Consider the following 25,032-nt stretch of genomic DNA (forward strand, 5'->3'; position numbering starts at 1 on the left):
ACAATTCTTATGGGATTAAAAAATTGACTCTGGCCTGCTTATTGGCCACTGTCTGCTCTACGCTCTCTCTGGGCCATTTCGAGTCTTGTGACAATGATTTAGCCTTTATTTTAGTGAGGCAACACAGGTCCTAGAAGGATGTGTGATAAGTACGATTCGGTCCCTGTCTCCAGTGAAGATGCTGTGAGCCCCGTACTTTGTCCCAACAGTTAACTGGTTGGCTATATCAGGCAGCCCAGGGAAAGGTGGGGATTTGATCTCTTTTCCTATCGTTCGTGAAGATGGTCTGCTGAGTGTAAGAACTGTTGATGAGGAAGACCCCCACACATACCCATCCAAATGCTATCACCTTTTCAGTTGACTTCTTGAATTATTCCTTCCTTTTGCTTATCACATCTACATCCGCACAAGCAATGCACACACATGCATATGAACGCACACACCACTCTTTTGCCCCAGGAGCATCGTTTATCTGGCGCCTCTTTGGTTGGTGACTTTCTGGATCTGGAGGGGGATAGTACTCCATGTGGAGGGACAGCGTAAACAGACACCCAGGGCTGGAAGGTTACAGGGTTATAAACTCAATAATGTGAAGAATAGCTCATGGTGTTCAAATAGAACATGGCCCGAGGAGTCATGGGTGTAACGTGGATTTATCCTTCTAGGCTTTGAAAATGGCTCATGCGGGCATTTCGCTGTCAGAGCAGGAGGCATCTGTGGCCTCCCCTTTCACCTCGAAAATAGCCAACATCGCGTGTGTGCCTCATCTCATCAGGTAAGCCACTAGTTCCCTTCCACCCTCATGACCGACGGGCTCATTGTCTGGCTCTGTACAGAATTCAACCACAATTTAAAGTGATAAATGTCACACAGAGGTATGGGTACAGTGCTATCCGAGCACCAGTTAAGGGGCCATTTGTGCTGCTTGGGAATGCTGGTAAAAACCACAAAAAGTGACCTTTGCCGAGGCTGAAAGGATGAAAGGCTATATTGTATGGACAGTTGAAAGGTAGAGTTGATATTTAAAAACTGATTGCATTTCTTACTTCTCTCCCTTATCTTGTATGTTGGGTGCTTACTGGAACCTTCCTCCTGGGGATTGGGAAGGGTGAGGCAGCACAAAGAAAACACTCCATCACATAGCCTCCCCAGATAATGTTATCTCTCCAAGATACCAATCAGCAAATATCCAAAATGATCGCAAGACTTTTATAATCGAGGGAAGGGGAAGGAATTAAAGACCATTTATTTTGTCAAGATAGCTCCCTCACCTCCATTCTGCTCTCATTACTGATTTTCGTCTCTACTCATAGTTTAAACGTAGTTAAGAATAAAATGTTAGGTTTTATATTTTGTTCACAAATCGTACTCTTCTGTTGCTCCCTATAACACTGTGGGGTAACTTTAGGCCATCTTCACAGCCAGTGGTTTGAAAGACATCCCTGAAACTTGAAGTTTATTCCAAAGGGATGAACATGAAGTTCTCCAGCATGTCCCCTGGTGCATCTGTGCATCTGAATGGGCACCTACTAGCAGGAGTTACTCACCTAAAGGTGCTAGGCTTGAAATTCTATGCCCGTGTCTGGTTGCATAGCAAATAGCTTGACACATCTCTCTGATCTCGGGGTGCCTGTCCCTGTGTCCTTCCACACCCTCAAACATCAGCAGCTCTTCTGCCTCCAGAGCAGGAGACTCCTCTTCCTAACTCCCATGTTCTCTGCTTCTGAGAACTATCTGGTCCTTAGAGCCCTCAGAACTTCAGAGAAATCTGAACTCTCTCCTTTCTTCATCCATAGCCAAGCAGGCATTATGTTTTACTGGATTGTCTTTGGGAGACTGTCTCCAAGTCCTCTCCTTACTCTCTACTGCCTTAAATTTGGTTCCTAGCCAGTGACTACGAAATGAGAGTGCCCAGGACCCTGTCCCTATGTCAATACAACTCATGGAGCTTTTTAAAATATTGTGCTTGGAAATATGGCGGATAAAGGATGAGACAGATTTTGTCCTGGAAGACTCATGTTCCAGTAAAGGTACAGAGAGATAGAAATATAATCACTAAACAGAGAATCATCTGCCTGATCAGTGAGAAGTGCTCAACAAATTAGTTTTAAAAAAATTAATGCTCAAACAATATGGTAATTGTTCCAGTAGTTCCAATTGGTAACTCAAGCCAGGAGGGAAGGTTTCAGGAGGGGAATTGGGACTTGAAGGATGGATAGGAAGTACGTAAACAGGAAGGAGGTGGGAGAACATTCCAAGTGGGAGAAGTGGAGAGCCACATTTAGAAATGGGATTTTAACTGGAGAGTGTAGAGCCCAATAGCCCAGGCTTCTCAAGCCTCCTTAAGCCTCCTGTTGGGAGGCTTCTCAGGTGGGAGTTATGGAGGGTAAGCTGGAGCAACAGGTGTGGAGGGAGTTTAAACTCTTGGATGGTTGCACAAGTGCCTATTTGATCCATCTGAGAAGCAGTGCAATTTGAACTTCAGATGCTGTCTCACACACATGGCCCAATTCATTTGTGAATGGAATGCAGTGTTTTAAGATACACGTCATGGTGTAAAATTTCTCTAGTGGCAGATGGTTTAGTAAGACTCAAGGTGGAAGCTCTTTGCTTTTTTATTTCCTAGATTCATAAAAATTAGATATGGTTCAGCTCTGTTAGGCTCATTTTACCCTTGCTATCCTTGATGTATGCTTATTTCTGAGAAAACATCCTCCAGAGGGGCAGCGAGGTACTGTTTTAAATGCATAGGTCCACAGGTTTTCATTTGTATCTTTTGAAACATGACTGACTTGTTGCTAGAGTGGAAGCCTTTTAGGATAAGGACTGCACCTTATTCATTTCTGTATTATTGTGCCCAGCACTAAGCTGGACACAACAGAGCACTGGATGAATGTTTGTAGGCTGCATAAATAAATGAATTGGCTTCTTAAAATTCATAATTATAGGAGTAATTTTGGAGACCCATAGTTTATTTAGAATGGCTTCTTGAGCCCTTCACAAAAGGAGAAAAAGGATGAAACCACCAAGTTTATGTCAGAAAACGGTCTAGGCTTCACATGCCTGCCCCACTCTCAGCTTCTCTGCTGCTGCACCCTCTGTGCTGAAAACAAATGTTAGTGCCTCACAGCCTGGTGGAGAACATCTGCCCAACGCATCCTGGCCCATCCCTCCCAAACATTCTCATCCTGCCTGAGCCCAGGTGGTTATTTGTCTTTTAAGGTTTTCCTTCTTGAGTCCCCATTTCATTGACAAAGTCTTCAAGTAGCACTAATGCCCATGTCAATGTGGGGGGGGGGGGTGGTGGTGGTGGTGATATGGGCTGCCCCCCATGTGAATTCGCTTCTGCTTTGATGAGAGCAGGCTGCAGGAGGGGTTGTTTGCCAAGTTCACCGTCCCTCCATCACATGTTCCTGCCTCGTGTTGCTGTCTTCTTTGGCCTGTCATAACCCACCACCACACCAAGCCTCAGTTAAGGGAATAGCAGCCAAACAGGATTTTTCAAGGCGGGGTGGATATTTACTTCTTAACCTGCGGTTTTTACTGTTGTCTTTGTGTCTTTTGAAGGGCACACCAGCTCAGATTATTACCATGGGTTCTCCCTGGAGTATGGAAACCAACAAAACCCAATTCATCTCACATATTGGAGGCACACCCACACTTCCTAACATGTAAAAGCACCTGTCCTTTAGCTTAATGTCTCCACAGGACTCCAAAACATACACACTTCAGTTCTCAGAAGCCTGTTGTTAGGATGTAAAGAGTCACAGCTGAGTCAGTGCTTGACATTTTGTATCTCATCATAATGTCATGTGTTTCTACTATATGTGTTAATCTTTTTAATTCACTGAAAATAAAGACTGTGCCTGATTCATTTATATCCTCCATGACTCTTAGCACAATGCTGGTACCTTATAAGCCCTAAATAAAAGTGAGTCAATGAGTGAGGTCATGATAGAAGCTGAAAATGAATGAACAGATGAGTGTTTCAACAAATAATTGAGACGATGAATCATTGATTAAGTGAATGTATATTAACAAGCTATTAAATTTGAACTCCCTTTGAAATATAAAAGACTGGGAGATGTATATTATGCATAACCAGTTATTTTTATCTTTTCTTAAACAGAGAAGGCCGAGCTGCTCTGGTTTCATCCTTTGGGGTATTTAAATACTTGACCATGTACGGCATAATCCAACTTATTGGTACATCACTGCTCTATTGGGTATGAACCAAAATAATTTCTTCCCAGTTTTAATTGCATTTACATACTTGGTTTGTTCTTGGGGGTGTGGCTCCTACACAGGATTTAATGTTTTATAAATAAATGACATTTCTCAAAACAGATGTCTGCAAACTTTGGAACTTGACATAACTGCACATACAGCATGGAGCTAGAAATAAGTAGCTAGAGATCAGTTTTCTAGCAGTGCTGTTTTCTTCTAGATAACCTAAGAACCTTGACCTCTTCAAGCATTTAGTTCTCCACTTGGAGTATGAAGAGAACTTCAGAACAGCGTAAATACAACTCAACAAGAAGTCGGTCTCCAACTATGGGCAAAAGACTAAGAAGAGATAAAAAGAAAGAGAAGTTCTGGAATTTGACCTTGAAGGGCTCAAAAACTAGGAAAACTCACATACTGGAGCTTTACTTCTGAACTCGCCCAGAAGTTAGACACATAGACATGTCATTAGTAAAGGATTAGCATTTAAAAATTTAAAAAAAAAGACTTTTGCAATTAAATGATAAAAATAATCACTTACAAATTAAATAGCTATATGGAAGGGATATGTATAAGTTGAAAATCTTCATTATTTCAGTCATAACTTGCTCTAGAGTAAAATGATCCAACAGACTCAGGGAGTGCTTCAGAGAGCATTTATTACTATACTGCTTTCCTGGGACATTTGAGACATGAATGAGGACCACAGGTCTCTAGCATCTGGTGGGCTATTAACTACAAGAATCACACACAGAGGGCTAAGGGGCAACCAGGTGGGTAGAAACAGAAACTGGACTGGGAGTCAGAAAACCTAGATTCAAATTCTGCCTTTATCACTAAGAACATACTAGATCTTGCCCTTGACCAAGCCTTTATATGCCTCTGGGAGGTCAGGCTGGCAGATCCCCATAGTTCTATGAAAACTGCTTCCGGAACAAATACTGAAGCTGCCTGTGAAAATTCCTCCCTGTTTCGTGTCACCCTGCCTATATATAACTGCACCATTCTGAGGGGGAAAGAAGAGGAAGGATGTGAGAAAGAAATGTAAAGAGGACAGAGACTTAGAGGATGAGAACCATTGGGAACCCTTTATGGAGGATGAGGAATCATTTGTATCTTCTTAAAAATCTGAAATATTTCTCAGTTCAAAGTCTTCACACATAGAATTGGAATGATAGTCTAGCCTGAAGCCATTCATTCTGATGGTTTAGACCCAGAAAAGAGTGTCCCCCAGAGACCTTAAATTAGAAACTTCAGGGCCTTGGGTTCACACTCTAAAAATCCAGAAATATTTCTCATTTGCATAAATCTGGTCTATAATGGCTCAGACCAGGTTATAAGTTAGTGCTCAGTCAGCAGCTATGAAGCACATAAACAGACCTGGCTGCAAAAGGTATTGCAAGGCAAATTTCTGGAGGTTATATGCTGACTTTTATATATGACTCCATAAATGTAAACTTCAAACAACTTCTATGTCTACACAGACCTTAGAAAGTCAAGCACACCAGACTGAAGTCTGTAATGGGCTTTCTTGGGAATAGTGGCAGTTGTTCAGTTTGTAAAAATGAATGGACCCCAAGAGAACTATTTGTGAACTCAATCCATGGATAGGATGGAGAGGAACACCTGTTGAATGATTTGAGGCTTGGATTTCAAATGTTTAAGCTTGAAGTTCCCAGCGGGTATCTTATGTCGAGAATTCAAATGTCCAGGCTGAGACTACAGCTGTCAGATTACTGTGGCCCAAGCCCGGGTGTTTCCCAACGGACTGACTCTTGTTGCTAACATGGAATTAAGTTAAACACTGGGAAAGTAGTGATCTGGCTTCATTATCTACAATGAGATGCTAAAGATCATAGGTAAGTTACTTTCTTTTTAAAGAGGAGAGAAAAATAACAGTTGCTTCCTGATTACATTCAGAAAGAGAGTTGGCAATAATAAAAATGCTACAATGGCAGAAGCAACATTTATATTTACTTTTATTTCCTTTCCAGCAGCTACAGCTCTTTGGGAATTACCAGTATCTCATGCAAGACGTAGCCATTACCTTGATGGTCTGTTTAACAAGTAAGTACTTCAGCAAAGTAAACAGCATTATTTGTATTTATTTACCCATGACATTCTAGAAATGCTCATACAAATAAAAGCTTTTGAGAAAGATACACCTTTACTACTGAAACCACTGTACTTGTGAATTTTTTGAAAGAGGTGTTGGCAGTAAGTGGAGGCTTGAAGTCCTGAGATTTGGCACTAAAACATCCTGATAGCAAATAAATCTTAGCTTCATAAAATGGTCAATGTATTCTGAGTTCCTTGTGGGTTTGTGTCTTGTACATAGAAAATTGTACAAGAAACCTAGAAAGGGAAATGTTTAAAACCCAAAGGTGACTTTCCATTATTCAGCTATGTTTCACACTGATATGAAACCAGATTTTTGCCAGGTGTTTGACATGTTGAGAACAAATGCGAGCATTTAACTCTAGAAATTCTCTCAAAAGCAAGGTGTGACTCACAGCAGCTACTGCTCATTTCCTTCCTTTGCGAGGACACTGCGATAAAGTATTTCTTATCCAAGGACTCAGGGCTTCATACTAACTCTTAAGGGAGAAAGGAGACTGCCTCAACAGAGAGCAAAGAAAAAGAATGACATAGTCATCTCTTTTTCCTTGTTCAACAATGAGACTGTTATGAAAACAGATTAAAAAAATCAGACAATGCAGAATATTAATAACCTTGAGAATTTCATGTAGCATCTTAAAACATGAAACGGATACATCAACCCTGTGGCAAAATTTACCAGTGTCAGAAACATAAGTGACATCAATTTCGATTCTTAAGGTGAAAGTGTGTATTTGTAGTCCATTAGCCTATTTTTCTGTGCATTATTAATGGTCACATGACTGGAACATTTTGAGTCAATGATATTGCCTTTGCAGTGTTGGCTATTTTTAAGCATTTTGTATGATTTACTTGTGAACATGGTTGATGATGCTAAATAAAAGAAGAAGAAAAGAAGAAGAAGAAGAAAAAAACCCACCAGGAACTTCCAGGAGCTAAGCTAGCAGTAGTAGCATAAAGGTGAAGGCTATGGCTATTCTCCACCACTCCCTATCTCTGAGAACTTTGGCAAATTATTTATGAAATAATTTTCTGACATGAAATGTTCTCATATGGTTGTGAGGATCAGACAAAACAATGCATGTGAAGGGTACAACACAGTGTGTCACACACTGTAAGCACTCACAGCAAGATGAATGATACCACCCTGCACCTAATCTCTTTTTCTTCTTTTGAAATAACTGGCTAACTCAGTGAGCCCTTGAACAGAGTTAGAATGCGTACAGCTAGGCTGATTGGTTCAAAATCCAAAAACGTGGGTAGTAGTGTTTGTGTTTTACTCCTCTGCCTTCAAACGCTATTGTTTTTCCATCACTGCAAGCCCAATCATCCCACGGGCACATCACTTCCTGGTCAATATCAGGTATTAAAATGATTTCATCTTCAGACATCAAAAGTCTAGGTATCGTAAATTCACATTTTGTGTTTGCATCCAGTTCAAACTTTTTCTTCCTCTAGATCAAACCTGACCTTGAAGCAAGCAGTGGGAGAGAAGGCCATACTCTCTACTTTCCTTGGGCCCCTTGCTCAGGGAGCCTTGGAACAACAAAAGCAAATGGCCCTTTATACACGTGGGGGTATTGTAGTTTTGTCCTGTCGAGTACCCTCTAATGTGGCAGGCATCTAAACTTCAGGCAATTGGTATGGGATCACTGGTGAGTTTGGGGGTTTTTCAGATTCCTTTGAATTGCTCTGGACTAGACTCCTTCCTGACATGGGTGGTACTCTTTCCCTCTGACTCCCCAGGATTCCTTTCAACAATTGCCTGCTGGTGGTAAACACCACGAAGACTTTTTCTACTGCTTGGCTCCCTAGCCCCCGCAGACTGCCCCCACTGGGCAGATTCCTTCCAACACAGCCCCAGCCTGGCTAATTTCCATAGCATCCACTTCACCTAATGGATAGATATATAGCTTTCTCTCGCTGCTGCCCCCCGTCCTTCTCCTCTGATATTGCAACCGAAGGTGGCAAGGCAATCTTCCCCCTCAAGACACTTCAGGTCTCTCCTAGAGTAGTTCTTATGACCTCCCCTAATTTTGGATTGGAGTGATGCTAGGAAGATAACCATAATTCTTGCAGCTCTTAACAATTTCCTTTAAAGCATGGTTTTCTCTTATGTATTTGGCACATAGGTAATTGCTTGGGGGTAGGGGCATGGCTACACTTGAAGGACCAGTATGGATACCTCTGAGTGAGTACAACAGAGATATGGCATGATCTCTCTTTACATTCAGTTGGGATTTATCATTATCAAATATGAGATTCAGTAAAATTCCCCAGACAGAGGAAAAGCCCCATTCAACATCCTCTTAGATGTGTTCACCTCTTACTATATGTTAGGCACATAGGTGTCTGGGGCATGAAAAGACTGATCACTGAAGTATAGAGTTAGTTGGGGAGGGGGCTTCACACAAATGTATGAAGGAAATGAAAGTCAAAAGTAGTGAGTGCCAGAGCACAGCAAGTGCTTTGGGAGTTCAGAGAAACAAGAGGTTATTTCTGATAATAGGCAGAGATGGCAATGGAGAAAAGAGAAATACTAAGGATGGCTTCATGGAAGAAGTAACATTTGCACCAAAATAGAAAGGATGGACAGATTTCAAAAATCTTTTCCCAAAAGAAGAGCTTTTCAAGTAGAATGAGGCAGCATGAGCAAGAGAGAGCTGGGGCATGAGTTTTTCAATTTGACCACACTGTAGCGTATGTGAAAAGGAACAGCGGGAGATGCAATTTGAAAAGATGAGTTGGGTCAGATCATAGAACTTGACTACCGGGTTGAGAACCGTGGACATTCATCTGCAGATGTTAGTAGTCATTGACAATTGGATGATTAATATAAAATCACTCTCACCAAGGCTCTTTTCTTTCCAGGTTCCCAGGTTAGGGTGTTTAACCTCAAGCCTGAATTAGTATGGTACAAAGACAATACCACTGCATATTTAATTTTTTATGCACCTGCATATCTATATATACCCTGCCTTGTTCTTACAAGATTTTAAGGTAACACAAAGGTAGCTAATAAGACAAGCTATATTAAAGGGGAAATCAAGCAGAATAGTAAAATGAAGTCAGAGAAGTCAATTAAGAAAATGTATGTCTTAAAGCTCAATTTGACCCTAGTAGGTATAGGAGCCATTTTGAAAGGAATTTGTTCTAGCTGCATCTCTATCCTCTTCAACAAAACCCACTCAAATTAGATCAAGAAAATAGAGATAGGGGGATGTTTATGAATATAATTCTCAGAAAAAATCTGAGACTAGAAACTCAGAAGCACCCAGTCCAGAGAAGGACTAGAACACCAAAGAGTGAAAAACAGAGGCCACTTTTTTTATTTCCAAGAAACCATCTTGTCTCTTTCTTCTCCTTTCCACTCTGTTTTCATCTGACTTAAACTCATTCGCCTTGCAAATGACCCTAAATGGTGTCTCTATTATTGAATCTCCATAACCTTTCTGTTTGTCTTTGCACAGCTAATTAGCTCAGCCTCTCGGTGTCTCATTTGCAAATATTTTGGAGAGAAAATTCATTGACCTAACTTGAGTAAGATGTCTACCTTAAGCCAGTCATTTCTGTGAATGAAAATGAGGTCATGTAATTTGGCTCCATTCAGGCCAACCATTTCAGTGTGTGGAAGGAGGTACTGTCCAGAGAAAAAGGCTGTAGGAGGGACTCCATCCATTATGTAAATGCATCTCTTACATAAATTCCAACATTGCTTCAAAGAATCGTAAATTTTTTTTTTTTTTTTTTTTTTTTTGGTTCTTGGTCCCTTTGGAGAGTATCATGGAGGACAGAGATCTTTTCACCTTAAAAGCCTCGTGAGGCACATTCAAAATCTTGCATGTGGTTCAGGTGGGTTCAGGAGGCTCTGGAAATTTGAGTTACATGACTTGAAATGTCCATAATATAAAGCAAGCCAACTATTTAGGAGAATCACACCCACATTATATTCAAATAATGCTGAAAAATTATGAGTATCCTTTGAAAATAAAAATTTGAAACTGCTAGGTCCTCCCACATAGCAGGCCCTGTACTAATTTCAGTAAGGGACAGGAAATGGTATGAGCCTAGATTTCCTCCCTCAACGAGCTCACAGTCTGCTGAGTGCATGTGTCAACGACTAGATTTAATGTGAGACATCCTCACTACAGGGCAGCAAAATGAGTAATGTGCTGTGGACTCTCAGAGGAGAGAGTGATTAATTCTGAATAAAATATAACACTTCACAAGCTTACATTTCTCTCCATGCAACATGATTGCATATATCATCATCATTTTGAAGAAATCTGGGCAATTCAGAAAAGTTTTTTATCCTTTTTGATTCATGAAATCCACACTACTGTGATATGCTATAGAGCAGAGAATGGGGGGCTTTACAGACTTAAGTTTATTTTACCACGCTGTTGCTCACAAACTATGGGTCTTTACATAAGGGACCCTACTTCTCTGAAGCTCAGTTTCTTCACCTGTAAAATAGAGATAACTATTTTGCATTGATTTTTAAAGAAATAACGTTTAGAGGCCCCTGGGTGGCTCAGTCAGTTGAGCGTCTGACTCTCAATTTCAGTTCAGGTCATGATGTCACAGTTTGTGGGTTCGAGCCTAGCAGCGGGCTCCTCGCTGACAGTGCAGAGCCTGCTTGGGATTCTCAGTCTCCCTCTCTCTCTGCCTGCCCCCCCCCCCATTGGCCCTCTGTCCCCCTCTCTCAAAATAAATAAACATTAAGAAAAAAAAAAAAAGAAATGATGTGTATAAGACACTTAGCATAGCCTCTGGAACATAGTAGGGGCCCTTAAACGCTAGCCGTTAATTTTATAGTCAGATATACACATTCTCTATCAGAAAGTATTAGGATTTCTAATATGGGAAAAGTTAAAATATTCTTTATGTTAGGACTCTATCAATCAGCTATTACCACATTACTACTGTATAACAAACTTCTCCCCAAAACCCGGTGGCTTACAATACCATTGCTCTGTAGATAGTCAGCTGGTCTAGGTCAGCTGAATCTGATCTGTTTTAGGAGGTAGATCAGTTGGTCTTGCCCCAGGTTAGGGGTTTCATTCAAGTCAGCTCCACATTTTTAATTCTGGAGCCAGGCTGGCCTAACAGACCTGAGCATGATCACAGAGAGTGAGCATTGCCATGCAAGCAGGCCTCAAACCTCTAACATCTCTTCGGCCAGAGAAAATCACAAAGCAAAACCAAAATTAAAGGGTGGTAAAGTGCACTCTACCACAATGAGGCCAATAATTCAATCTAGCACAGTCTCTGTGTAAAAGAAAAGTCAGAAGCTCAGCGAGCATCTGAGAAAGAGAGTACCGGAGAGCAGAATACACAGAGATGCAATTAGACTTCTCTCCATTATCCACAGCCTACTTAGTCATTTGGTGGCCGTCTTCTTCCTTGAGTGCAGGAACATGGGAAGAACTAGAAACACTGTAGCCTCTCTGCCTTCTGTGCCCCCAGGGCACAGTCTCCTTGCATTGACCACAGTCCACATGGTGCCCCTTCCTTGAGTGCCATGCAATGACTTCTCACACCAACCATCCAGAGTGAGGCCAGACTTTACAACTTAAGGGCACAGCCTCCACAAGACTGCCCTTACTTTAGACCTCAGCCATAAGTTTGGGGGTCCCCATGACACCCACAAGTCTGATTAGCTGGCTGCAAAATTGGGGGGTTCTTCTTCTCCCCATAGGTTCAGTGATTCATATCAACAACTCATTCAGGGAAGTGCTATACATATGATTCCAGTTTTATAATAGCAAAGGGATACAAATCAGAACCAGCCAAAGGGAGAGTGAGGTCTGGTGGGAGGATCCCCACACATCCATTGTCCTCTTCGTGGGGTGTCAGTTTGCCTTATCTTCCTGGAATATCAATGTGTGACAATATGCAGAGGATTGCCATACAAGGAAATCCACCTGAACTTTGGTGTCTAGAGTTTTTATTGGGGTTTCATTATTTAGACATGATTGGTGGAATCATTTGCCATGAAGTTGATCTCAATCTTTTTATTTTTCAAATTTCTTTTTTTTGAGATTTATTTTTGAGAGAGAGAGAGAGGGCAAGCAGGGGAAGGACAGAGAGAGAGAGGGAGAGAGAATCCCAAGCAGGCTCTGCACTGCCAGCACAGAGCCTGATGTGGGGCTTGAACTCATGAACCACGAGGTCATGACCCGAGCTAAAGTCAGGAGTTGGATGCTTAAACCAGCTGAGCCATCCAGATGCCCCAAGTTGATCTCAACCTTTGGTGTCATGGCATCTATATGCTGGATTATCATTTTATCACCAACTCTCTTTATGCCTGCCATCTGTCATCTTATTTGCATAAACCATCATTGCTATCATGAATAAAGACACTCCTATCAACTTAGGAAATCCCAACAACTTAGAGGATACATCCCAGGAACTGGGAATAAAAGCCAACCAAATTCTTTATTACAACCCGTCTTTGTCTTCCATTAGACTTCAAGTTCTTTGGGGCAGATGAGATGACCTCCTCATCTGTGCATACTTCACAGCTTGCAGCCTAGCACTGTCCCAGGCAACTATTGATTAAATTGGTAAAGGTAAAGCCTTAGGTGCACCTGGGTGGCTCATTCAGTTAAACCTCTGACTCTTGGTTTCAGCTCAGGTCGTGGTCTCGCGGTTTGTGAGTTCAAGACCTGCATCAAGTCTTCATGCTGACAGTGCAGAACTTGCTTGGGATTCTCTCTCCCCCTCTCTCTCTGCCCCTTCCCTGCTCACTCTCTCTGTCTCCAAATGAATAAATAAATAAATAAATAAATAAACTTAAGCAAAAAAAAGGTAAATCCTTAGAGAGTCATAGAGCTTTAGAGTAAAAGAGTTGGAAGAGACTTTGGAGACCATTTAGATATTCCAACACATTCATTTTATACTTGAGAAAAATGAAGTACCAGAGGGTTCAGGTGATTACCCAAGAACCCACCGAGCAAACTGAAGACCTACTTTAGAGTTTTATCATCCCAGACTGGACACCTGCTCCTACCACCCTACCCCTTCATTCATGAACACAAACCTCAGCATACACAGTCTACTTTCTTCCTTACATCAAAGAAACCAATGATTTGCTATGAAAAAGGAAAAGGTATCAGCTATGAAGACAAGAAGTGAGACACGACTCTTGTGTAAACCTTTGATGTAATGTATCTAATTCCTGACTTTTCCATGCTTCTTCCCTGCACTGCCCTAAGAAGTAAAGTACATTCCATTTTCAATAGCTTGTTAGAACATATGGCTCCTAAGAAGGATGCAGTCTGTTGTTTTTGTGGTTCTGTTTAATCTCTGCCTATCGCCTATCCTTTAAATTAAAAAAAAATACATAAACTCTAGGATCAAAGCTATAATACATTTTAATACTCTCATCTGGAAGCAAGACTGTTTTGAGTTATTTTTCCTAACCAAGCTTAATACACTCTAGCAGTTCTCCATTTACACACTTATCCAGCAGGGAACAGAACACACCTCTAGCATCTATCCTGGTACACTAAAGTGCTCAGAGAATGTTGGATGAATGAATAATAAAATCGGTACTTAAAACATAATCTCCAGCATATGAAGATTAATCTAGCCTGATGCCTCTTACTCTCCTTATCTTAAACTCTCTGCCTTCCTACCAGCACTGAGAGATCATAGTACTGCTTATCCATGTGGAAGGCCACCTTTCTATTTTACATACATTTCCTGGTCATCTTGTGAAGAAAATATATGCACCATGAAATATGGTAAATGTATTATTTATAGAGCTTTTAAACCTATTACTTTTTGTTTCTGAAGGTGAAACAAAAGCATGGAAGAGGCAAAGGCTGGTAGCATTGGATATACACCTAAGCAATGTGCTTCCCTAGATGTAAACCCTGAGTTCATGTTTGCTGAATCTGAATCCTAACGGAAGTCTCAAGATAACAGGCATCTCAATCTTCTATTGTCAATAATGAAACTGTAATAGGGGAAAATGCATTTGTCTTTCAGTGAGTTCAACTCATGCCTACCCCAAACTGGCTCCTTACCGACCGGCCGGACAGCTCCTCTCTCCCCCTCTGCTGCTCTCAGTCTTTTTGAACACCTGTTTCACCTGCATTGTGCAAATCTGTGCATTTCTCTATGTGAAGAAGCAGCCCTGGTATTGTGAGGTCTACAGATACAGGTAAAGTTCAGTTTTTTTAGTTTTCCTTTCTGAAGGTGATACAACGAGTGCCCAATGTCACTGTACAACTTGGTTGAACATACACCCTAAATTTTTAATTAACAACAGTTGGGTCTCCAGGGTTCTATGCTACCAATGTCAGGATAGAACACCAAACACAGTTAATAGGTGGAGTCCTGGGGTGAGCCATGTCAGTGGAGGGGGGGGGGGAAGATCTTCACATTGGTTGTTAATGTGTAGACTAAATGTGTTTAGTAAATGAATGCATTCATTCCCTGGTGGTTTGGTTATCATATAGACCAGAGGTCAGCAAACGTTTCTTACATAGGGCTAGACAGTAAATACTTTAAGCTCTTTGGACTAGACAGTGTCTGTTGCAATTACTCAGTACTACTGTTGCAGTGAAAAGCAGACATAGACAATCAATAAAAAGTAGGTGTGACTATGTTCCAATAAAACTTTATTTACAAAAAGAGGTGTTGAGTTGGATTTGGCCTATGGACTTAGTCAGCTGGCCTCTGATTTACAAGAGAGATTGGCTTAAATTAGCTTGAGTTTTTCAAGCCTTGAGGTAAGGCTTGGACAAACTCCTCTTCACAGACTCCATGATGCTCCTGAAGCACCGGAGCCCCAGCAACCAGTGAAAGATTGAAAACTACTGAATGATGTCTAAGATTGCCATTTACACCCTAAATTCAGCAATTCAAGTATTATTGCTTGGAGTAGAGAATTCATTTTTGTCTCAAAACCAGATTTTTCTCCTCATCGGAAGGCATATATTCAGATAAGTAAAATTCTGAATCTGGGAGACAAGCAGGGATAGCTAAATGGATGATGGCTAGGTAGTCCTGCCTTTATCACTAACCCTGCAACACTAGATCTTAACTCTCTTATCTGCAATGTAAGTATAACAGAATAAATATATTTTTGTGTTAAACTCTATAATTCAGGCCTTCTGGTCTATCTGTCTTGTGCAAAAACATTTTGTGACTACTGATTATTTGTTTCATTAATGTACTCAGCAAACATTAATTGAACATCTACCATATGCCAAACACATTGTGGGACCCTAGGGAACCAAAGATATTAAGACTTAAGTCTATTTATTGGGAACTAATTTCATCTATAAACAGTTACAAGAGTAAAAAGTTTCAAGCTGAACAAGAAAGCTGATACAAACTAATTTGTGAGTTTGGAGATTAAAAAAAATAAACATTGCAAATAGATCAATCTGGACTGGGAAGGCTCATCTTTTAAACAAATGTTTTTCTGAGGAACTATTCTGTGGCATTTCTGTGCTAGGTGTTAAGGTGTTGTAAATTTGGGTAAAATCACAACAAAGTAAACCCAAAAGAGAAATTCCATATTCAAGGAACTCTCATCCCAGGGGTGGAAAATAAAAACATGTGAATGAATAATTGCAGAACAATGAGCTAAATACAGCACTAGAAGCAAGAACAGAGAGCAGTAGGCAAACTTTCCAGTGAACTAAAGACAACAGAGGGATGGAGACGGAATAGAGTATTCGACCCAGGCGTGTGCAAACTGTAGTACTTGGGGAACAGAAAATTTTCCTATGTGTTTGGAGTATAAGGAGCAGAGAAGGGCTGGCAAAAGATAAGGGCAGGAAGCCAGATTCGAAGATTTCTGGGCTTGCCTGAGAAGTTGGCATTTAATTTATTAGCAAAATAGAGCCACTGACACTCAGAAACAGGAGAGGGTCATTTTTGGATCCTCAGGAAGAGAGTGATATAGAGCAGGCAGATTCATACTCAGGACCTAAGGTAGTAGGCTTATATTAGTCCTCAGAAGAGAAAACAACACATACATACTCTCTCTCTCTCTCTCTCTCACACACACACACACACACACACACACACACACATGTGCCCACCACAACCCTCCCCCAACATGCACGAATGCACACACATGGGCAGCCATGGTTCATTTGTTCTGAACTGAAAGGAATTTCATAGAAAATTATCATCCAAGCCCTTTCAACACAAATCACTTGTTCTAAATGGAATGAGAGACAAAGAATAATTTTGACTTGTTCTAAGTGTTATTTCTGCTTTGTCATTGCAAGAGGTGAACAAAATATGTCTTGGTAGTTACTGGCTGGGACAATCTGAAAGCTGAGACCCCATGGCAGTGATAAACTTTTTTTGTTTTCCCGCCACCTGGATAAAAATAGAATAGAAAATCCTATAAATGTTGGCGATTCTCTTGTAGTGAGTGCTTTCTGGACAACAAAAGTAATTTCTCAATGAATATGAGTTTGGAGAGAAATGGGACTGAAAATACAACGCTGATTCCTGGTTCAGTTTTAAGTTTTGAGAGTACCACACTGTGGCCCCTCACCACCATCAACTGTATCACAGCAGCGTTTATCTTCTCTAAGGGAAAGCCATTTCGAAAACCCATCTACACAAACTGTGAGTATATGAAGTTTAATTTTCCTTCCATTTCCCCACCCTCCCCAGGGTTGCAGTTCAGTGGTAAAGTGATGGCTGAACTCTGGAATGAAGTATCTACAAATGGTTGTATAATGCTTTTGTGACTTGCTCTCATTCTTACAAGCTCTCCCTCTAGTTATCCACCATTATTTTCTTTCACTTTCTGTATTTTCTCAGCTTTATCTTGCAATTAAAAAAGAGGGGTGCCTGGGTGACTCAGTAGGTTAAGCGTCTGACTTCGGCTCAGGTCATCATCTTGCAGGTCCTGAGTTTGAGCCCCACATCAGGCTCTGTGCTGACAGCTCAGAGCCTGGCTGGCGTCTGTTTCAGATTCTGTGTCTCCCTTTCTTTCTGCCCCTCCCCCAATTGCACTCTGTCTCTCTCTCCCCAAAATAAATACACGTTAAAAATTTTTTTTAAATGTAATTCCATTAAAAAAAATTTTTGTTAATGGAGTATTGAAGGATAATTTTCATGAGTGGTAGAAACCTGGGCAGGAAACTCCTTATGTGCAGATACACACATGCATTATTAAATAGTTACGAGTCCTGTCCTGTTGTGAGTCATCAAGAATGATTTTGAGTATATATATCCAGACACTTTGTAAAAGACTTTTCTAACCAATTCAGATACAACTTGACCTCTTTGTAGCTTCACAACATTGGGCAAGTTACTTTATTCTGTGCATTTCTTGAATCACCAGTGAGGATGAACACATTTTCATGATTTTAGCCATCTCTTCTCTGAATTGCCTACGTACATTTTTATCCATTCTTTTCCAACAGGGTCACTCTTCTATTTCTTATTTATTTGTATGAGTTTATTCCTTTGCGATTTTCTTCCCATTGCCTTTAGGCACAGAGAGGTTTTTCCCATTGCAAAATCAGGTAGATTAGAATTTCTCTTGTTTTTTAAATTTCTTTTATTGCTTTTTAAATCTAATGTTAATTTCATCATACAGTTTGAAGTAGAGATCAAACTACTTTATCTAACTAGTGGTTCGTTTTCCCAGCAGATTTTACTTAATATTTCTTTTCATCATTTATTTCTCAACCGATTATATGCCACCTTTATCATACCTACATATTCATGTATATTTATGGCTGCATTATATACATAATTTATATTATGTGAGTTTTTATATTTGTTATATACTTACATATTAATTTATATACAATTAATTAGTTCCTAGACTATCTTTTCTGTCTCATTAACATGCCAGCTTATTCTTGGTCTATCACTATACTTTAAAAATTATAGTTTCATTTATTTAGCTATAGTTTTATAATAAGTTTTAATAAGCAGTTAGATTGATGTATCTTCATTACTCTTCAGTTTTCAAACATTTTTTACTTCTCTTTCTTATTCATCTTTCCAGATAAACTCTAGAATAAATTGTAAGGCTTTTTTAAAATTCCTTTTTTGAATTTTGATACTTTGGGGAAATTATAATGTTTACACAATTAAGTCCTCAGTTTTAAAGACATACTATATTATGCTTCTCCATTTGTTCATTCTTTATTTAAAAAAATTTTTTTTAATGTTTGTTTTTGAGAAAGAAGGGGGCAGGGCAAAGAGAAAGCTGAAGCAGGCTCCAGGCTCTGTGCTCTCAGCACAAACCCCTAGATGGGGCTTGAACTCAGGAACTGTGAGATCATGACCTGAGCTGAAGTAGGACACTCAACCAACTGAGCCACCCAGGCCCCCCAAATTTTATAGCTTTTTGATATCTGCATTTCCTGTTGGATTGATTTTGTGTGTGTGGGTAGTGTTTTGTTAGGTTTATTATTAGGCTTGAAAACTCTGACTTTTTCTCTCCTGGGTCTATTCTTGACAATTTGCAAGAACCCAGTAAAATAATCTGGCTCTAAATCCTTCCTTTGAAAGATTTGTGTTTTTTTTAAAGGACTGATTTGTTACCCTCTTTCTATTATTTTATTTTATTTTATTTTATTTTATTTTATTATTGTTTTAATGTTTATTTACTTTTGAGAGAGAGAGAGAGACAAAGTGTGAGTGGGGGAGGAACAGAGAGGGAGACACAGAATGCAAAGCAGGCTCCAGGCTCTGAGCTGTCTGCACAGAGCCTGACAGGGAGCTCAAACTCAGGGGCTGCCAGATCATGACCTGAGTTAAAGTCGGACACTTAGCCGATTGACCCACCCAGGTGCCCCAAATTATCCTCTTTTTAAACTGTGTTTTCTTTTTTTTTTTTTTTTTTCCAACGTTTTTTATTTATTTTTGGGACAGAGAGAGACAGAGCATGAACGGGGGAGGGGCAGAGAGAGAGGGAGACACAGAATCGGAAACAGGCTCCAGGCTCCGAGCCATCAGCCCAGAGCCTGACGCGGGGCTCAAACTCACGGACCGCGAGATCGTGACCTGGCTGAAGTCGGACGCTTAACCGACTGCGCCACCCAGGCGCCCCTTTAAACTGTGTTTTCACATAACAAGTTTTCCCCCAGATATTTCTAGTTCATTGAGATTATTGAGTCTCAGCATAAGATTTTGAGTCGTATGTTCTTATAATTTTATTTCCTTTTATAACTCTTTGAATATTCTCATCCTGTATGTGTTACCTTTTTCATATATTCTTACAAGAACGATATTTTTGCTGGTTTTCTTTAAAAGACCAGTTCTCAGATTTAATAAATTCTGTATGCTTTCTCTTTTCTAACTTATTAATTTTGCTGTTTTCATTCTTTTTCTTCCTTCTTACTTTCTCTGAAAAAATTGTAATGTTTGAATTGACTTTATAATGTATTTTCTTTTGATTCTTGTGAAACAAGAAAATCATTCAAGATCAACAAAGTTTGGGCCACGTTCTTTACATTTTCACATGTCTCTAATTATGACTTGATTTCTTCTCTGACCCACCTAGTTTTCAGAATAGAGAGGTTTCCGTTTCAAGTGGAAAGGGATTTCGTTTTCATTCCTCTAGTCCTCTTTATTCAACAGTCTGCAAATGGACTTGATTTGCTTTTTTGTCCCAGCTGATGTTTTGAATTTTGTGTTAAATCTGTATGTTAGAAGGGATTTTTCATTAAATTTAGTTAATAGTTTCTAGTTTTATTGTCCTGATCAGAGAACCTGGCCTGTAAAATTTCTGCTCTGGGGAATTTACTATAGTTTTGCCATCGTATGGCATAACCTGCAATCTGTAATTTTCTAAATAAGTCATAGATATTAGAAAAGTAAGCCTCATTCCTATTCCTAAATTAGAAATATACCTTGACTATGTTAAACTAGTTTTAGTAATTATTTACCATTCTATCTATTGTCACTACCACACCCCATTTTTTTTTGGTACAGCTGTTTTTTCAAAGGTTTTGAGAGCATGCTAAGACCTTCCTTTCATTTTATATTTTCTATAAACTTCTTCCTGATTTTCTTATGATATTTTTTAGTTTTGATTCAGTGTTTGATAATGCCCTTGGCTCTTGTCACAACAAATCAAGATTCTGCTTTATGTTTTAAGCTAAATCACTTATAGTCCTTTTTTTGATTGTGAATGTATTTTACAAGGAGGATATGATATATTACTTTGGCAAGTACTTTAGTTTGAACAGTAACTACAAAGTTTTTTACATACATTGAATTGAGAACCGAATTAGTTACATCATAGTGACTTAAAGCTTGTGGGTAAACTCAAGTCCTACATCGAAAATAACTGAAAATCTTAAGTTAAAAACAAGTTTTATAAACAAATATTCTAACAACAGAATCTCCTAAGTCACTTAGTCTCAAAAGTCCTTGGAACTTTCTATTACAATATCAAGCAATTTTATTTTCAACTCTGTATCTTTCTTGATAGCCTTTGGCAGATCAACTTTATAATGAGACGATCTAGAAAGAATACAAACTTAATCTTTATGGAAACAGATGTGACTATTTGCAAACCCTTCCCTTCCTTGCAAACAATCTGTAGTGTCTTGCCCAGGACATGTCTTCCCAAATGACGTGTGCAAAAAGAGTACCATTCTTTCAAGCTTCCTCATCAACAGCAACTGATCTAGGGAGGCAACAATCACTTCCGTTCATCATTATGTTCTCCAATCAAAGCTGAATTACATGAAGGCCTTATAATTTTCCTTCCACACTGGTCATTCGTGTGCCCACCTGGCCTGCTTTTCAGATCATTAGTCTAAGGACGGTGTGATGTGTCCAGCACTCCACTCAGTTGCTGTGACTACCAGGCCTTTGTCAGGATGGACACTTGGGGCATCATCTTCTTCCCAACATCTGGGTCCCTGGGACATGGAAACAATGACATAAATGAAAAATCCACACAGCCATCTCCTGGGCTCTTCTTACCCAGCTGCACACATTATTTTGGGAAATAAGCGATCCTGGTGCCCCTGCTTTTTCTTCTCTCTGCTTCACACCCCTCCCAAGCAAGCCTGGCTCTTCTTCTGGGAGGTGTGGCATCTAGCTGTATATATCAAGTGAAGCTTGGATGAATATGAGGGGGTGTGTAGGTGCACAGGGGTGAAACAGAGCTTTGATGTCTTCACAAAAATAGGGCCAGCTGCAGCGGCACGGTCATCTCCGATTTTTGGTTCGTATAGACCTGTATAGAGGTGGGGGCTGGCAGGCCATAAACCTTGGAATAAACGAGGTAGAGAGAATATAAGAGAACATCCAGTTTGTTTGTTTATAAATTTTAGAGCGTGTTAGGATCCTTTATATCATGGCAACACTGATGAAATCCAATTGTTCGGGCCTGAAGGTGCTAATCTCATCAGAAAACATTTGTAAGGCCCATCTACAAAGTGTGTAAAAGCTCTGTGGATGCAGACGTGGGTAGGGCCGGAGGGATAAAAACAGTGGTGTTGGCACAGTGCATCCTGGGAAGTTTAAGCTTCCTAAAGCAAAGCTATTCGGGCAGGTTGGAGAGAAAGAACCCAGCAGATGTACATGATAGCTCCTCATTCTTTCAATTCAGAGTCCTACAGAAGGGCATACGAAGTCACTTTTAAGAGGTTACAGTCTAGTAGATGCATAAAGATCTTGCAAAGCAGAGTGTTACATAACCATATGAAAGAAAACTTTGTGAGAGAGGCCTGGGTAGTCCTTAAAAAGAACGTGGTATCTGAATTGGGCTCTTTAAGAAAAATTTAAGAAAAACTGCCAAGACATAAAGAATATCCGCTATACAGGGTACTTTGTGAACAAAGTCCTCCATGGAGGTAGCAGGTTTGTGATTTAACCCCCCTCCAACACATAAGAAAGAGCAATAAGAGACTAGAACAGAAAGGCAGATGGAAATTGGATTCCATTCAAGGAAGACCTTGAATATCAGTTGAAGACCCTTGGACTTTATTCTCCAGGCAACAAAGAATGCAATGATACTAAGAGGACTGACCGTTCATCCATTCATGCACAATTCACCAGACACGCAGTGATAAAGCACTGGGGCTTCTCTGGTGACCCTTCACGTAGGCTGGTCACTGCAGGGCGTCCCGGCCCTCCTGGACTTCTCAGCTGACGTGACTCCTTTATGGAGTGTCCTGTATTAGATCAGCAGTTTTCCATAGCACGCCTTTCAAAGGAAAGATGTGAAGCTGTCACCTTTGTCTGGTAAGCATTAGAACATATTTTAAAACATATGAGGATCTATCAAAACATCTGAAGATAGAGCCGATATTTGCCCAACAGAGATAATTGATTCTGCAGTGTGTGCCAAATTATATGAAACATTCGTTTAGCATCTAAAAATAACGTTTGGTGTTTCTTCAGATATATTCTCATTTCTGCTGATATCTGCCTTGGGCCTCACAGTTTTCATTCTGTTTTCTGACTTTCAAGATATATATCGTGGAATGGAGGTAAGTGGTATTCATTTCCACCTCTGGAGTGACTCATATGTGCAATGGGACCATATTTGCACTGTAATTTGCAAGTCAGGTATTACCGTATTCTCTCCAACCATCTCATGTTGTGAGGCTATTCTGACTTCCTAGAGGAACAAATAACTCATCACACTTATGTGTGATAACCTCTGCTTGTTCCCATATCATCTGTATTATCAATCTAGAACATTTATCCTATTCACACCTAAAAATGCTGTTTGGATACTTTATTCATCCATGTTATGCTAATATGATAAATTGATGTGTTAATTCAGTAATTCTTCAAGTGTCGTTTTTTAAACATATAGTAGAAATCCTTTATAATGTAGTTGTAAGGAGTAAGAAAAAGTAGACCTGTAGGCCAATCAGGTTCTGTCTGTCAGACATTGACTATGGGAAGTTTTATTTCAGTGGGCATCACTTAACCCAAGGGGTGGTGGGTTAAAATAAAATTTAAGAAGAGGTCATTGAAACCATTCTTAGAGCCAGCATTGTGGGAGAAATGAAAGAGAGGGATTGACTCTTGCAGTCTATAGTTTTGTTGAGGACATTGTGTCCTATGCGAGTGAAATGATGACATGGCCACCTGGGACCACCTGTGCTTGTAGAGGGTGTAGGGAGAAGTGGGAAGAACACAGGAAGGAGGAGCTCTCACGGGGCCTGTACCCTGTACCATCATGGAGGGCCTCATGGTGGAGGCTCAACTTGATCTGGGTCCACAGGATAGGCTGGATTTTGCTAGGTAGGAGGTAAAGGTATTTCAAACCAGGAAAACAGCCTGAGCACAAGCAGAGAAGGCTGCAAGAATCTCTTTTGTCTTGGAAATGCAAAAGAATGTAAGGTGGCCGAAATAAAAATCGAAAGCAAGACTTGTTTCACAGAATGCTTGGAGGATTGGCAAAGCCTGAGGCAACATGCTGTGGAATGTGAGGAAGGCGTGGTGTGGCTGGACAAAGGTGGCCAGGGGAGTTTGGGCTTTCTCCTGAGAGCAACAGAGAGTCAATGAAGATATCTGAGCAGGCTTTCCAGCAGGGCTTTTAGGACAGCCTAATTACGTGATGGCAGCCTAATTACGTGATGCTATATGCTTGAGCAGAGAGTCTATGGAGGGAGATGCAGTTAGGAAATGAGAACCTAGACCATTTAGTCACTTACAAGACATTATGAAGCTCCAGAGCATGCTTGGCACTAGCGAGCCCAAGATGTGTAAGGCGCGTGGGCACAGCTCTCAAGTAGTTCAGAGGCTAGGAGGGAAGACCATCCCGTGGGCAGATAATTCCAAAGCAGTGTGACAAGTGTTTTCCAGGCCAAGGGATGGAGAGGAGTCCTCTCAGATCAGGGCAGGAGCAGCAGGGAGGGGAAGGACCAGGTTCTCCACTATGCTCTGACCCACTGCCAGATCTCACAACAGTCTCCAGACAGCTCTGCACCCAGGTGCTCTGTCTCACAACCCTGAGAAAGGCTGTCTCTACATGACGGGAGAAAATAAAGCGCAATAACCCGTATCTGACTGGGGATGAGAATTGCAAGGGGGCAATCAGATGCTGTGGAGGATCTGTGGTTTTAGTCCCAACAACAGCTCAGCCCCCATATTTGACTTTGGGATCAGAAAGGGAGTTGTGGGAGTAATCTTTTGCCACTGATGCCAGCATGGGAAGTTGTAGTGTTAATACCTATCATTTAATCATAATTGGTGGCCAATAGGTACCCTTGAATCCTTAAAAGGAGGTGGGTTGTGTGCGTTCAACGTTGATCAAGCCGTTAGACTTAGGGCTGGGAACCTTGGTTCGGAAAGTTTCTACCTAGTATCAAAAGTAACTGGTAACCTCTGTGCCCTTTATGTTTTACTCATACGTCAATTTCACTGAATGAATGAACTCCAAGTAGATTTTAACTTTGGGAGGATTAGAAGTGATAGCAATATTAGATGAATGACTTAATCCTGCATCCTCTTACCTCCATTTGAAAAGATAAAAATGAAGAGAGACACACAGGTTCCAAAGTGTTTTGTCTCATGTCTGTGACCCATGGCACATTTTACCGAATGTTTACTCTCAGGCAGTGGAGGAAACACAGGCCAAGAGGCAGTCAGTTCTGATTTGAATTCTGGCTCTATTTATTGATTGGCTTTGCATCCTTAGGCAACGCACTGACCTCATCTGTGAAGTGGAGAAAGCAATGCCTACCCTCCAAGCTCAGAGAGCTGTTA

At 40.5% G+C, this 25,032-nt stretch overlaps 1 protein-coding gene and 1 long non-coding RNA gene across 3 annotated transcripts in view; one reads left to right on the forward strand and one right to left on the reverse strand.

Annotated features, from left to right (window-relative positions):
* Positions 1 to 25,032, forward strand: part of ATP13A5 (ATPase 13A5) — a 115,672-nt gene that overhangs the window by 86,076 nt on the left and 4,564 nt on the right. For both annotated transcript variants that reach the window (XM_081796604.1, XM_081796605.1), the window contains exons 23-28: positions 666 to 775; positions 4,130 to 4,226; positions 6,219 to 6,291; positions 14,341 to 14,515; positions 16,748 to 16,950; positions 22,711 to 22,799. In XM_081796604.1, coding sequence (XP_081652730.1) covers positions 666 to 775; positions 4,130 to 4,226; positions 6,219 to 6,291; positions 14,341 to 14,515; positions 16,748 to 16,950; positions 22,711 to 22,799 — 747 coding nt within the window. The remainder of the gene's footprint in view (positions 1 to 665; positions 776 to 4,129; positions 4,227 to 6,218; positions 6,292 to 14,340; positions 14,516 to 16,747; positions 16,951 to 22,710; positions 22,800 to 25,032) is intronic.
* LOC144612749 (uncharacterized) lies at positions 20,729 to 24,195 on the reverse strand. Its single transcript, XR_013557951.1, has 3 exons — positions 23,979 to 24,195; positions 22,337 to 22,513; positions 20,729 to 21,221 (listed from the first exon to the last, which is right to left on the reverse strand). It is a non-coding gene; the product is annotated as an uncharacterized LOC144612749 (long non-coding RNA).

This window comes from Panthera onca, chromosome C2 (assembly GCF_046562875.1).
Source record: "Panthera onca isolate mPanOnc1 chromosome C2, mPanOnc1 haplotype 2, whole genome shotgun sequence".
In the NCBI taxonomy this organism is placed as follows: Eukaryota; Metazoa; Chordata; class Mammalia; order Carnivora; family Felidae; genus Panthera; species Panthera onca.